The sequence below is a fragment of the Barbatula barbatula genome, assembly GCF_947034865.1.
Source record: "Barbatula barbatula genome assembly, chromosome: 2".
In the NCBI taxonomy this organism is placed as follows: Eukaryota; Metazoa; Chordata; class Actinopteri; order Cypriniformes; family Nemacheilidae; genus Barbatula; species Barbatula barbatula.
Window position 1 is genome coordinate 9,939,650 of NC_136767.1, and position 14,482 is coordinate 9,954,131.

At 37.1% G+C, this 14,482-nt stretch overlaps 1 protein-coding gene across 1 annotated transcript in view; it reads right to left on the bottom strand.

Annotated features, from left to right (window-relative positions):
- adgrv1 (adhesion G protein-coupled receptor V1) overlaps positions 1 to 14,482 on the bottom strand; it is a 110,556-nt gene that overhangs the window by 69,062 nt on the left and 27,012 nt on the right. The window contains exons 18-27 of the mRNA XM_079450460.1: positions 13,873 to 13,999; positions 13,509 to 13,726; positions 12,680 to 13,423; positions 9,654 to 10,027; positions 6,597 to 6,773; positions 3,206 to 3,386; positions 2,887 to 3,080; positions 1,971 to 2,091; positions 1,567 to 1,650; positions 187 to 326 (exon numbers count right to left, since the gene is read on the bottom strand). Of these exons, the coding sequence (XP_079306586.1) occupies positions 187 to 326; positions 1,567 to 1,650; positions 1,971 to 2,091; positions 2,887 to 3,080; positions 3,206 to 3,386; positions 6,597 to 6,773; positions 9,654 to 10,027; positions 12,680 to 13,423; positions 13,509 to 13,726; positions 13,873 to 13,999 (2,360 nt within the window). The remainder of the gene's footprint in view (positions 1 to 186; positions 327 to 1,566; positions 1,651 to 1,970; positions 2,092 to 2,886; positions 3,081 to 3,205; positions 3,387 to 6,596; positions 6,774 to 9,653; positions 10,028 to 12,679; positions 13,424 to 13,508; positions 13,727 to 13,872; positions 14,000 to 14,482) is intronic.

Here is a 14,482-nt window from a genome sequence, read left to right on the forward strand (position 1 = left end):
TTCATCATCAACAGACACATTTCTTTGATCCTACACAGGAACGCTGTTTTTGAAGCTCGGCAGACCCCAAACTAATTTGAATAAAAATGGTTCCACGGCCAAAATTATAAAATGGATGACCACAAGTACATGACAGAATTAAACTATTCATTTCAGCTGAAAGCTAAGTATATTAGCATGACTGACCTGCAGGACAACAGTACTTCTACCATCCTCAGGCTCTGTGCCATTCACAGCCAGAGAGTCCGCACTGAACTGAAAGACCCCATGAGCTTCATCGGAGGCGGCGATGGTAACAGTGATGCGAGAAGCAGCGCCCAGGTTAGCTTCACAGCAAACAGAAACCAAACTATAACTCACATTGTATTGTCAAAATTATCAAGAAAAAGAAGAGAATATTCCATAATCTGCCCTTTTTTGGCTGCAAAAATCTGTAAAAAGTAAATCAGTTTTCTGTTCCGTCTTGCTTTCCACTAAAAATAACTCAACATGATTGAAACAAGGCACATTTAGAAGCAAAGCAGCAAAACATTTTAAAACCTGTTTTTACATAATGTTTCTTTCAAAGTTTTTTTCTGAAAACAAATATTCTTGAACTATAAAGGATTATTCCTTGTGTTCATTGATCTTGTTTTAAGAATGTTTTTCTTAATTGGAGATGATTGACTGAAGTTGTCAGTGAATCCTGTAAACCCAAATAAATTGAAAAAAAATCAGTTGCATCAAAATGTTTAAGTTTTGAAATAACCATGTTTCAGTAAATTGAACCAAATTAAAATCAACTATATATTTGAGTTAATATTACTTAAAACTCATCCATCTTTCCCAGAACTTAAAAAGAAGTGTATAAAGATGCGTTTACAGGCTTATTAAACTATATAAAGAAAATAATGTTGTTTACACATAAGTCCATTTATTTACTCACTTTGGGTTTACATTATGCACTTTCTATAGGAGTTCTACATATAAATACTGACATTTGTAATAAAACATGTAGCCCTGCTGTTCCCCTAAATATAAGAGGGTTTGCTTTTCCCACATCTCTCTTGTTACAGGTCACAGGCCTTGGTCACTATGTAAACAGCTTAGCAGAAATCAGGGTGAGCTGTTAAATACAAGTCAGTCTACAGTTAAGTGTCTAGGAATTTCTAATTTGAACATTAAAGAGGACAGCTCTTAAACATTACTACTTTAAATATAGGACTTATATATTACATCTTACATAAGGCATGACCCCAATACACAGTAAATCAATAAAAGAAAAAAACTATTTAAGCAATGACAGTTCATTTCCAGTCAACTCACCTTTAAACACAAATTTCAGCTTTTAACCCAGAAAACTAATACATAGTAATAATAGTAATAATAATAATAATAGTGCCAGAGCTGTAGAATGAAATTATTTACATACTGATATTTTTCTTTCTCCACGCAAAAAGCCATAGTTAACGTTTTATCCATATCGAGAATAGGACCTTAAAATAAAGTGTGACCCAAGCATTGAATGGAGGTTGGAGAAAGCATTCAGGAACTTTGGAAAAATGCATGCAGCCTTAAGAACCTTACCATGATGATAGTGAAAAGATGGAAGAAAGAAGTCATTGTCACTCTCTCCACTTCCACTGCCCTCGCTCACTAAAATCTGGTCCACTTTAGGTTCACAGAGAAGCAAGTAGCACACAGGATTCACACACGGAACACACAGAAATCACAAAGAATTTTCCATAATCATGCCCAGACAGCATGAATGAAGCTCATAAGAGACACTGCATGCAGACAAAGTCTAAAATAGACACATAACATTTCAGTTTTTAGTGTAATGTACCCTTTAAATAGTTCACCCCAAAAAGATTTGCTGGCTGAATAATATTAACAGGAATACAACAAGGCATAAAATGTGAAACGGATGAACGATTTCTTTAATAGAGATGGCAGGAGAGCGATTGTAAATATCAGTTGAGTTTTCTTACCTCCTCCATTTGGATTATAGAGTTCCACTCTGAAGACTTTATCCAACTCTGGCACCAAGTTGTCTATAATAGTTACATTGATGAACTTGACTCTCTCACCAGGCAGGAAGTCTAGAAGTCCCACTGTGTCCTGTCAGAAGATGGAAAATATTTGCCGTTTTTACAAAGGTGTTTCATTAAAGAAAATTGGTATCAGCCAATGACTCTTTCCTGTATTCCCCAAAAGAAAACCATACAGGGGCTCCAAAAGGGAGCTTGAAAATATGTTGACACTTAAGACATACAGTTCTTAGCATTAGATACAAAATATCAAAAAGCACATGCACCAGAGCATTCCCATACAAAAGACAAATCTTTGTATGTTTAGGTAAAATCTTTAGTTATTTCTCCTGAACATTAATGAAATTAAATGTTGAGCAAATGGAAACTTCTGTGCCACGGATATTTCTCCTAAGAATAATGTCTCCATTAGAGTTTCAGAAGAGATCTCAACAATCTCACAAACTGAGCCCAGATTTGTCTTTCTTCGCATGAGCTTGTGTTTCCAGTCTGATGCATTTGCATGCATATTAATGGAAGTCAATGGAACAAGCTGTCCCAGGCACTGTGACCCCACTGGTCCCCCGACCAGCAAAATCATTTCTAATTTGTAATAAAACATTTTTTGTATTTTCTTTAATAATTCAATTGCATTAAGTTTTTTTGTTCAAAATATTGTAGTACAATCACAATAGTGAACCCATTATTGTCCATTGAATTGTGAGCTGAGTCTATCATTGCACCCCTAACACAAAGTACCGTAAGTGCCATATTTTTTTTAATCATGCGAATACATCCATGCATTTTTAAGAGATGTCATTTGTGCTAAATCCTTAAAAAGGTGATGACTAAAGGAGATTCACATGGGTTGATATACCTCGTAGTCTTCTGAACCAACAGCTGAGACTGGAGATGTACGGTAGGCCACCATCACTCTTCCCAGCAGGCCTTGTGCTCTGGCCACCAGCAGACTGAGCACACCAGCCTCTTCCTCAATTGTGACATGTGCCTCTGTCAGTGCAGGTCTGATCATTCCCACGGGCACTGGGACAGTTTGAAACTGCAGCAGGCCTGAAATACCAGTACATGGTAATAAGACTTACTATCGATGAATACTCCATGATGACAATATGGCAATATCAAATTTTAAAAAATCAACTTAAACATTACAAAAGTAAAATAGTTCATCAATATACCATATGGATGGTCACTGGCTTTGATGGAGACATTGTTGATGGCACTGTCTGGATCAATGCTGGCACCGCTGGTTGGAGTGGAACCTGGTTTTCCATCACCTGACTCAGCTGAAACCAGCCTGACCCGGAAGTGCTCATCGACCTCAGGCAGGTCATCATTTAAAGCGAGCAGGTTTAAGACCTTAGGGATGAAAGAGTTAAATATGGAGGTGATCGTGAACAAAGTCTTGTACAGTTGTATATTCCTACGCAATCACAGTCAATAAAACAAAACAAAAAGAGAAGATCTCAACCCCCACTAGATGGAGCCATACATTAACAATTTGGCCTAAACACAACATTAAAACATTGGTATATTTAGACATATTCATCCAGTTGCTGTAAAATATATGCAAATGGTGCATGAACAGCATTGGCATAACAAAACAAAAACAATCATATTTTCTGCTGAATTATTTCTAGGCCATTTTCTATGTAAAATGACAACAATATACAGAGAACTGTACTATTTATATGTACAATTATAATTTTAGTTTCATTCTGTGATGTTCATCCTACAACGTTTCTCCTAAAACTCAAATAAAAAAATGATTTGCAGAAAATGAACACTGGAGAAACAGGTCACAATAACAGGAAAGATGCTCTGTGTTTTTTCAGACCTCAAATACTGCAATGAAAACAAATTCATATTCACTTCTAACCCATACTACAGTAATATTTGTAAGTGTATTTAGGAAAAGCTCAAAAAAATTGTTTTATGTGATAACCTTTTATCACAGTTTTAATGTGTCTTGTCATTCTTTCACGTTTGTTGTTGGATGGCTTTATGTCACTCCTGAGGTTTGATTTTTTGAGGTTTTTGAAAATTTCCACTGTATATGGGTTGTTTACGTGATATGGCATTTTCACTGTCACACAAGATAAAAATGAATATGATTAGTATTGACATCATTTAAAATGCAGTAAATGGTTAAGCATATCTTTATCTTACATGGACCTGATGTTCTAAAACTGCTTTGTTATTAGATTTTTTTTATTTTGAACCAGATCTCAAAATTGTCCTATGGTGTGACTGTCTCAAGCATGGTTCAATAAATGAAAACGTTTAAGCATTAAAATTTTACTACTGTAATTTCATCAGGCATCAGTTAACAAGTGTCTATTTTAGTAAATGGCAATCGTCTTTTTTCATTCTTTTATATATTTCTAAAGGCGTAGGAACTTGATACATTTTGTCACTAAAAACCATGTCCTCTGGTGTGACACCAGATCCTGATTTTATATCGGGCAAATCCTTGAACAACATTCATTTGCTAAAATGATGCCATTCAAGATCATGTTACTGAAGCCCCTGTAAGGCATATGATATGACGTGTGTACATGGTGAATTTTATCTCAAAATTGTTCTAATATTTAACTCTTTTGGAACTACTATAAAAGTCTAAAGTTATGTTGTCCTTTGGTGTGACGCCCCGAAATTCCAACTACATAATCATGGAATATTATGCAACTTATTTTGCTAACTGAAACGTCCTTCCGTGTGACAGATTATGTCCACTGATGTGACAACTGTCCTGTCACACAAGACATTAAAAGCTTACAAAAGATATAGAATTATTGATTAGCACATTTCATCTCCATTTTTGATCATTTGTTGTTCTCAAATTTAATATTTACAAATACAATGTTTCTAATGTTTTTGCAGGAAATGTATTGTTGTATGTGTCATGAAAATAAATACAATTTGGTCCTTATTTGGTTTTGACACAGAAAGAATTGAGGGAGAAAAATGAATGGATGAGAGAGCACAAGGATCTATAGAGAGACAATGAACAATGATCCACACAGAAGGGAGGAGATAATAAGAGAATGACAAAGAAAGATAATAGAATCAGAATGATCCGTTATAGAAAGAGCAGCATTATACTTTATAAACAATATTAATAATTCATTCATTCTTAACTGTGCTGTGCAGTATGGAGACACTAGAAATGTCTTTTTACCTTAGATTGTCATTTTTTGTCTATGAATTTATTAATTTATATCTATACATTTTTTAAACATTGTCAAAGATAAATTTTGAAAAGTGTAATACCTCTAATTTATAATGCAAAAACTACCATTTCAGTACTTTGATGTGACATAATGTCCTATGGTGTGACACACATTAAATAACCACACATATGTTTTTATCTCATATTAACTTAAAAAGCAGTTTGGGTATTGCAGTAGGGGAGTTATTGTCATCACTCATCTTAAAATAGAATAATGTTCAGCAGTTTTGAAAGGATGATGGAAAATTTTGTCTCATATTTATTGGAAACAAGGGGGAAAAAGTAATTTCACAATTTCATAATAAAATAAATAACACTTCATGAAAATAAGAGTCTAATGATGAATATATATATCTCTCTCATACTATCTGTGTAAGTTATTAAGATATTTTTTTCTTAATTCTTGCCATACGACATTTTAGTAAAAATGCTCAAAATAAGATAATTTAGTGACACCTTGACCTTATATAAATATATTTTATATAGTAAAGTATTTTATCTTCAGAATTTTTTTTATTGCGCATTCGTCAACTACTCGCATATTCTGTAAGTAATTTGTAAGATAATTTCCCTAAAAATGTCAAAATACTACGCTTGTATAAATACTATATGTGTCACTATTGAAACATTTCTCTGTTTGGGCTTTCCCCACCAGTCCACACACCATCACTGGCTCAACCTGTGTGATTTTGGGGCGGGACTATGAGTTTGCCGCACAATGGCAAATATGACAATGGTTCACATTAGCTTACTGAACCATAATGGTTGTAAACAAAATTATTGTAATATTTGTATCCAGCATTTTCTGGTTTTTGGTTCTCCATTTTCACCTCCATTTATTTCCTGGTATTCCCATCCTACCAATTAAGCATCAATCTCATTTCCAGCAGTATGGCATAATTTACTTTTGAATTCATGTGTACGGTAAGTCTTAAGACCCATTCATGACAAGAACATTAACTATACAGATAACTATAAGAGTACCTTTATTAACATCCACAACACTACCGTTATGTTTATTCTAAGACCACGCAACGCAGTTTCACATTTTGAATTCCCTTTGAATTCAAATGTATTTTGATTGGCTCTCAATGTTTTATCGCTCTTAAAGTGATCCCAATGATTTTTATTCCTCTGTATTGTTATAGTTGTGGTGGGAGTGCTATTCTCTTTAAATTTAGATTGAACATCTTTAACTTTATCTATATAGTTATTGTCATTGGTGCGATGTATGGTCATTTAATCTCTTGATATTATAAGAAAAACATAAGGTGAAAAATGCTGATCATGACCGCGATAAAAAATCCTAATAATAACTGAAAGATCAACCCTGTTACCTCAGAGCGCTGGCCTGGCAGGAAATGGATGGTGCCTGTAGAATTGGCAAAGTCGGAGACATTTGACAACTCTGCAGGAGAATCAACTTGAGTGATGGTGTAGTTTACATAGACGTGGTCCAAAGCTCCCCGTGTGCGCTCCACTACACAGGAGATTGTGGAGCCCTCCTCAGATATCTGATAAGAGGGGAGAAAGGGTATAAGGTCAAGTTAAAGGCTGGATAAAATGCTATGTCATGCATTCTGAGTTCATTACAATGTTGAACATGCAGGCTTCGTGTTAAAAAACGAGTTGGACATATGACTCCGTGTTTGTGTTTGATACACTCCCTCGGCACTTTCTGAAAGTTTTTTAAAGTCTGGAACTACTATTCCTTTAATTGGGCAATTCTCCTGGGAAAGCACGGCAAGGCGAAAGAAAGAGTCCACCTACGTGCCAACTGACTAGCGACACCCGCTTGGCATCAAGATTGTCTGCGCTGTGTCAAGATTGTCTGTGCTGTGTGCCTGCAGCTACAGTTCGTTACTATTGCAATCGTGAAGTTTATGTGGGTTTGTTCAGGGCATTTCAGTGATGGATGTTATATGCACGGTGAATATAACACTGGATTTGGAGATCTTTTGAAACTGACAGATGGTGCGGTCCCAGTGCTTAAAGATGCCGGACATGAACTGCAGTCAAACTAAGTCATATGTTTGTTTCTTTGTTGGCAATAGGTGTACGTGCATAATGTGCAAAACACGAAGGGATTAATGCGATGATGTGTTGTGTGCTCGTGCTGTAGTTCTGCCTGCCTCCAGCAGCTCGTGTTTTTCCGGAAATAGTCGTCCAGCTGTATCTCTCTTTTATAAATTTGATCAAACTAAACACTCTTCGTAGATAAGACGTATGCAATACTACTGTATAGGCACTCAATATTAATATGAGATTTGCTGTGTGTTACCTGATCTTTAATCCAAGTGTAAATGTACAAAATTCATATTTCTAATCATTTTTAACAAACTTTTACACATTTTGTAGTATTGACACAGCTGTAAAATGCATAACTTTAAAAATAAAAGAACAGATGAAGGATTAATTGTTATTATACTGTTACAGGACCATTCGGTGCTATGGTGCAAGCATTACCATCAACTACAGAAATAAGCCTCACAATATCCCTTGCCTTTTACTGCTTGATCATGTTTCAATTTGTGGACAGTATGAGCGAAAGCACATGCCACAGTGTCACTACTGTGAATAATTGAGCGGTCTTCTCTCTAAAGGAATTCACTAACCATCTGTCATATTAATCGAACGAGCCATTGGAGATACCGTACATCCAATCTCTTTGAAGAGAAGAACGCACACCTGCCGTCAACCCAGGCGTGAAGACAAATTAAATATACATTGAGACATGCTCTCACAACTAAGGGTCATGTTACATGTGATCGGGGGAGCTAAATCATAAATGAGGAAGCAGCCACTTGGGCCCTTTTAAAGTAACATTATTAGGTCGTAATGACAAAAGACTGCAAATGATTTTTCATCGGATATCTCAAGGAAAATTTAATTTTATTGAACGTTTTGAAGAAAGCTAAAATGTATTGAATACGGAAGTGTACATCCAGCTTGTTGTAATAGCAAAATAACCCCAGCCTGGTGATAAGGACCCAGACACAATTGATGGGATTTATAGCACACAAATATTTGGCAAATAATTGGGCAATATTATTTATTATTGCATGTTTGTATTGTCAAAATTCTTCAAATGTGGATTAAGAAAACAGACGATGAACAGTACAAGATAAGCGTTTTGTTATGTGTGGATTAAAGGTTCAGCGTATGAAATTAAGTAGCATCAAGCGATGATATTGCGAATTGCAACCAACGGGTCACTCCACACCTCCCGCTCCCTTTCAATGCACTACGGTGGCTGACACAGCACTAGGATGTTGTCATGTTTTTGCTTCTTTGCAGAAGCGATTACGTATTTAGGAAACGCACTCTGTTTGTCTGTTAAAGGCTACTGTGGAAACATTCCATGCAAGGGGACCCGCGGTGTGTGTAGACAGAAGAGATCATTCTAAGATAATAAAAACATACCACTTCATTAGGTAAGGTCTTTATACACATCTAAAGTCATGCATATTATATAGCATTTATGTTAGGGCTGTAACGGTCGCTTGGTTCATCTTAAATCTGACGGCGCATTTATGTGGTGCGTTAAAAATGATAGACAGCAAATGTATGTTTGTCGATGGATACACATTTAATACCTACAACAAATCAAATAACGTAGACGATTTTCAATAGGATTGACGTATGCTGTAATATGAACAGTAATTTATGCTGCCACGAACAACACGTGAACAGAAGAGAAGATCGGAAGTGCGCACAAGGAAAGCTGAGTCTCAGACATGACGCAAATATTGAGTTGTCTTTGAAGTCTTGAACGTAAACGGACAAATTCACACATGAAGTAGGTCAACATGCCCCTCTTGTCGAGTATCTTAACAAACATAGTAGGTTATCTCTTAAGTGAACGGACGAAATAGACGAAAAACAACAAATGTGTACAGTCTCGGTGTACTGGATCTGTTGCATTCCTCTAAAAGCGACAGCAGCATATTCCTGCTGTCTGTTAAAAGTCAAGGAAACCACTCACTGCTTGTGTGACTAAATGGCTTCTGTAACTTCAATTATGATTCATCTTTATTTAACTGTTACATATGCAATGTAATGTTATATTTAATTACTTTAATCTATTTCTATAACTTAAAAGGTATACATACAATAGATTTGCTTTGTTGTGTAATGGTGCTGTTACTTGTAGCTTAATTATTTGTTCTTATTTTTATTGGTCAATGGTCCCTATTCCCTGAAGATAGCACATACCGAACCGAACCGCGACCCAAAACTGTGACACCAACAGAACCGTGAGTAATTTGAACCGTTACAGCCCTAATTTCTGTCAATAGATCCTTCAAAAAATGGCATATTGGATCTTTAAAAGCACTACAAACATCACTTCACAACAACAGGACAATTATATCTAGGAATTATTTATGACTTACATCGGGTATACATATCCCGGTGAAGGCAAAAAGCCCATTGGCGTTATCACTCTTCATTACTCTGAGGACAGCAGAAGGTCTGGGCATCGACAAACGGGCACCCCCTTGAACGGCCACCAGCTGCAGGTAAAACACCTCCTCTCCCTCCTCTTCCTGATCGTCTCGTACCTCAACCACAAACGACTTCTGTTTCTCTTCCTGTCTGTAAGTTAGGTATCCAGACACGTTGCGGAGATCGGTCTTGGCAGGTTGGCTGTGGAGCTCGTGAATCTGTGAGCGGCTGAGCCGGCTGGTGTACAGCCGAAGGTCTTGTATAAGACCTGTGAAGCGCTGTTCACCATCTGGGTTGGAACCGATCCTAATGGGAGCAGCATCTGCATAAAAGAAGTCACATTAAGATGTAAGGATAGGTGGCTTGATGGTTAAAGTGCTAAGCTGGTTAACTGTGAACCAATAAGTTGGGAGTTGAAATTTGCCCAAAGTTTTGCTACAATGCTTGGGTGTGCTGGTTGGTTGCCATGGCAATGCTACGTGCTGTAGTTACACATGTTTTCTAAGTGTTTTTTGTTCTTGGTGATTGCTTGCATTTATTGTGGATACTAGGGGGTTACTTAGAGCCCACCACCAAAACTCTGAGGGGCAGTTCATACAAACAAGTCTTTGCATCCAAAAGCTTGAGATGCATTGCTCAGGAAAGGTTTAAAAAGCATACACTGTAGAATGCTTTTGAGATGTGATGCAATATTGTAAATAAGAACAATGCCAAGTTTCTAGTGTAAACAAAAGATTGCAACGCACATCTGGGGTCTTCTGATTGGTCCACGGTTCTGGAAATTACACTGATTAGTGTTGACACATCTGGACGCACATTGAAGACTGACATTGAAGAGTGAACATTGTTCAATGAAGTCATTCATTTTGTTTTATTTCGCACAAAGATTATTCTTGCTGCTTCATAAAATTATGCTTGAACCAGTGTTGTCACATATGGACTAGTTTAACAAAGTCTTTACTAACTTAAGTTAGCAGGGCAAATGGTTGCAGGTTCGGTTTTTAGGGAACACACATGCCACTGTCAAGTTGCTTTGGATAAAGGCGTCTTCCAAATACAAAAGTAAATGTAAAAGTAAGCCATATGCAGGCCTGAAAAAGATGAGCCATACTACAACACTACATTTTCTCTGAACTATCGTGAGCAGGTGGCAAAGAGAAAGGGTGCCATGTCAACAGTCTATAATTGGACAGAAGTGAAATTAGGGGAAAAGGGGAAGAGTTCATCCTCATTGGTTACACCAACTTAAAGCAGTAACCTCCTGACCACCAGAGAGACATTCAAAGGCACACAACTGTACAAATTGTTATACGCTTCACATAGCCCAAACAAGACCTTTCAACACAGGGTATAACTACCAGTCAGGCTAACAATTGGGTGCAATCTCAGATATTCTTTCGGTTTGCATATATTCACTTGATTGAAGGCAGCAAAAGAGATGTCAAGAAAGTCCTAGCAGGGGGCTTCATTGTTTTCGATTACAGAATGTCGGCCGTCTTTAATGTTGCTAACAATGTACAGCAGCGACCAAATGTTTGCTCATGCATGTCGTCCTGTGAAATCCTAAACAATGGCAAGGGTCTCTTACAACTGTCTCTTACCAGATGTGGACCACAAGAATGGGGTGAGGAACCATCTCTCATTGCTTTGCTTAAGCAAGCATGAGGAATTAGCATGCATTTTAAATATATTCAATATGGCAGAGGCGATTTCTAAATTTATAATTAAAAAATTTTAGCAATTAAGCCTAATTTAAAAGAAGAAGAAAATCCAGGATGCTGAAACTGGATTTATTATGCACTGATTAGAAAATATTAGCGCTTGCAAGTGAGTGAAATAGCCTTAGTTCTGAAAAAGGTACGGTTGCCATGACACTTTGGGACAGATTTACTAACAGTAAAACGGCCTAAAGACACGATTAGCGCTAAAAAAAGACTGACCTTACTGCATATACATTTGTAGGAGTTTCCTCTTCAGACGCAAACTTTATGGGAGGAGAGTTTTTAAAAAAAATCACACAATGCAATTTGTTAAGGTTTGCACTTGTCATTGTTATTTGCGGATTTATTTAACGCCCCAAAAAAGCATGTCTTAAATCCTGTGCTAATTTACAATAGTCTTAGTAGATTGCGTTGGTCATAATGGGAATGGGACATTGAGCCTGTGTTTTTCTTTTTATCTTAATAAACCACCTGCAGAAATATCCACTCCCATCTGCCCTGTTTAGTAAATCTGTCCCTTTGTTTTCTACCAGCTGTGCACAAAAATGTATAGATAAGGCCAGAACAGATGCCTGTAGAGATGCATAAAGAAAATATATGTATATATGCAATATATATGCAGATTGACACAAAAATGGGAACTTATTACAATCTGAGGTATGCATTGATGTCACTTTCCCATGTGAAAACGCCCCATTGAGTGGCTGTACATGCTCTCAACATGAGAAAATTATTTGCTGAAATTAAAAGCAGTTGGTCTCGATGCCACGGATCTTGACGATTTACACTGAAATTAAATTGCGTTTCCTGATTTTATTTTGTACCTGATTTGAGTTTAAGTCTTTCTGCCACTCGGTGGGCGTGACTCGCTAGACTTTCGTGTGATGTCTCATGCATACCCTCTATATAACTCTATAGAAATTATGTCATTACTGACATTCACTGTAGCTTTTGCATTAAAAGCATTCTGATAATTTAAGTCAAACTTTTATATCACATTTTTATATATTAAACAAGTCATGGAATGTGTGAAGAAAATTGATAAAATGTTAGGAAAGTTTTAGTCTGTAATGTCACTAGTGTTAGAGGAACAAACAATGAAATGAGAATATCACATTTTTATAAATTCATCTTTGAAGCACCCAGACATAGGCTTATTATCATACGGAACAATACTGATATACTTTGCAAAATTACTACAGTTATTTAATTTACATACTTGACATTTTAAGTTAAAAACTATTTTTACTCACCGTTAATAATGGCATATCCCTTTAGACTTTTAATGCCCCCAGGCATTGGGATCCCATCCAGATAAAACTCAATAATTCCATCCTCTACAGCAACGATGATATGAAACCATGAATTATCCTCTACAAATTTAGCAGCAGTAGCTTTTGCCACCTGTGTGCTATTAGGTCCAGTGGTTGTGTAATGAAGCAAAGCACTAACATGGGACTCATTGGTTTGAACCTGAAGTCCATAATAAATAGCTCCATTCCCACTACCTTTAGAAACAATAAACCCATTAGTATTGGGCATGGGCATCAGCCAAACTGAAAAAGTGAAGTTAGCCAAGGTCTGAGGATTCTGCAAATGGATATCTGGACTAATGGACCCGTAAGCTCCAGGAAGTCCAGAGAAGAAAAGTGCATCAGTGCCTGCATGGTGCCTCCTGGCGTGTGGTCTTAGCTCTACGGCCTGAGGGAACAAGGCCATCAATATCAGGTCTTCCATGGGTGGTAAACCATCTGGGAAAGCTCCTGACAGAATTTCCCAGGCCACACGCACATCTCCGAAGGTGCCTTGTTGGCGAAGTATGGTAAAGGAGGTGACATCCGTCATGTCATCGACAGATAAGACGTCTTCTGACACTTCCCTCTCCAGACTATTAGGGTCAATAGCAAAAACTCCAAATGGATCGTCATTGAAAGGAATGAGAACTGATGCATTCAAGTCTTTCAATGCCAGTTTTCCACCGTCACCAGGATATCCACCTGCAAAAGACATAGGCTTACATGAAGAAACACAACAAAAACAATCGCAATACACGAATAAAATTTGCAATGTCATTGCCTTTACCTGAGATATTAGTAAGTCTGAGCTCATAGAACTCATTGAATTCTGGAAGCTTGTCAGGGATGGCTTCAAGAACAATAGGTTTTGACTTCTCTTTCGTGCGAAATACTATGGAGCCAGATGTGTTCAGAAATTCTTGCCTAGGTTCAAGGGGGGTGTCATTGGTAAACAGCTGCCAGTATATGGTAACATTACCAAACTGTCCCCTTTCTCTAAGAACACTGGCGATAAAACAAAAGAAAACATTCAATTGCTGTATGTTGTAATGAACAATATTTATATACTGTTTTGTATAAATCAAGTAACCAATAACATCCATGTCTTGTTCAAGTGTTCCATTAGAGGTTATTGAGAATTTGGGACTCACTAGAAGATATTAGTTCTTCCCTCTTCCACTGACTTCTGTGTAGAATCCAAAGAGAATATTCCATTGGCATCATCACTGGCTTCAATAACCACTGTAGCAGTGTCTTGACCATACACTACTGCATCACCTGTCATAGTGCACACACCCACATAAACACTGAATACAGTCATAGCATCACTTGTACAGTTGCTACTGTATGTTGTTAGATTAATGACACTTCAGTTTGACAGATTCACGATACATGTACTTTAATCAGTCTTCATCACCTCTATCAATAGTACAGGCGTGTTCAAATTTAGGAAACACGTAACATTTGTTTAAAATCCAAACATTTTAGCAGTTATGCTAAATGTCATTCAAAATTATGAGTTACAAGCTAACCCCAGCAATCAGTTTGTGCTTGCAAAAGCCTACAGTATCATTCTATAAATACAGTGATACAATCCCTCACTGTAAAACCACCAAAGGAAATGCTCTTGGGTGGGTTTGCTTTCTGAGGTACAGGATAGTTCTGTAATTAACTTTCTACAGTGATCCAGCCCTTTTGACAAATGTGTGTGTTCCACAATAGGGGGATTAGAGAGGGCTATTGAGAGTCAAGGCCAATAAA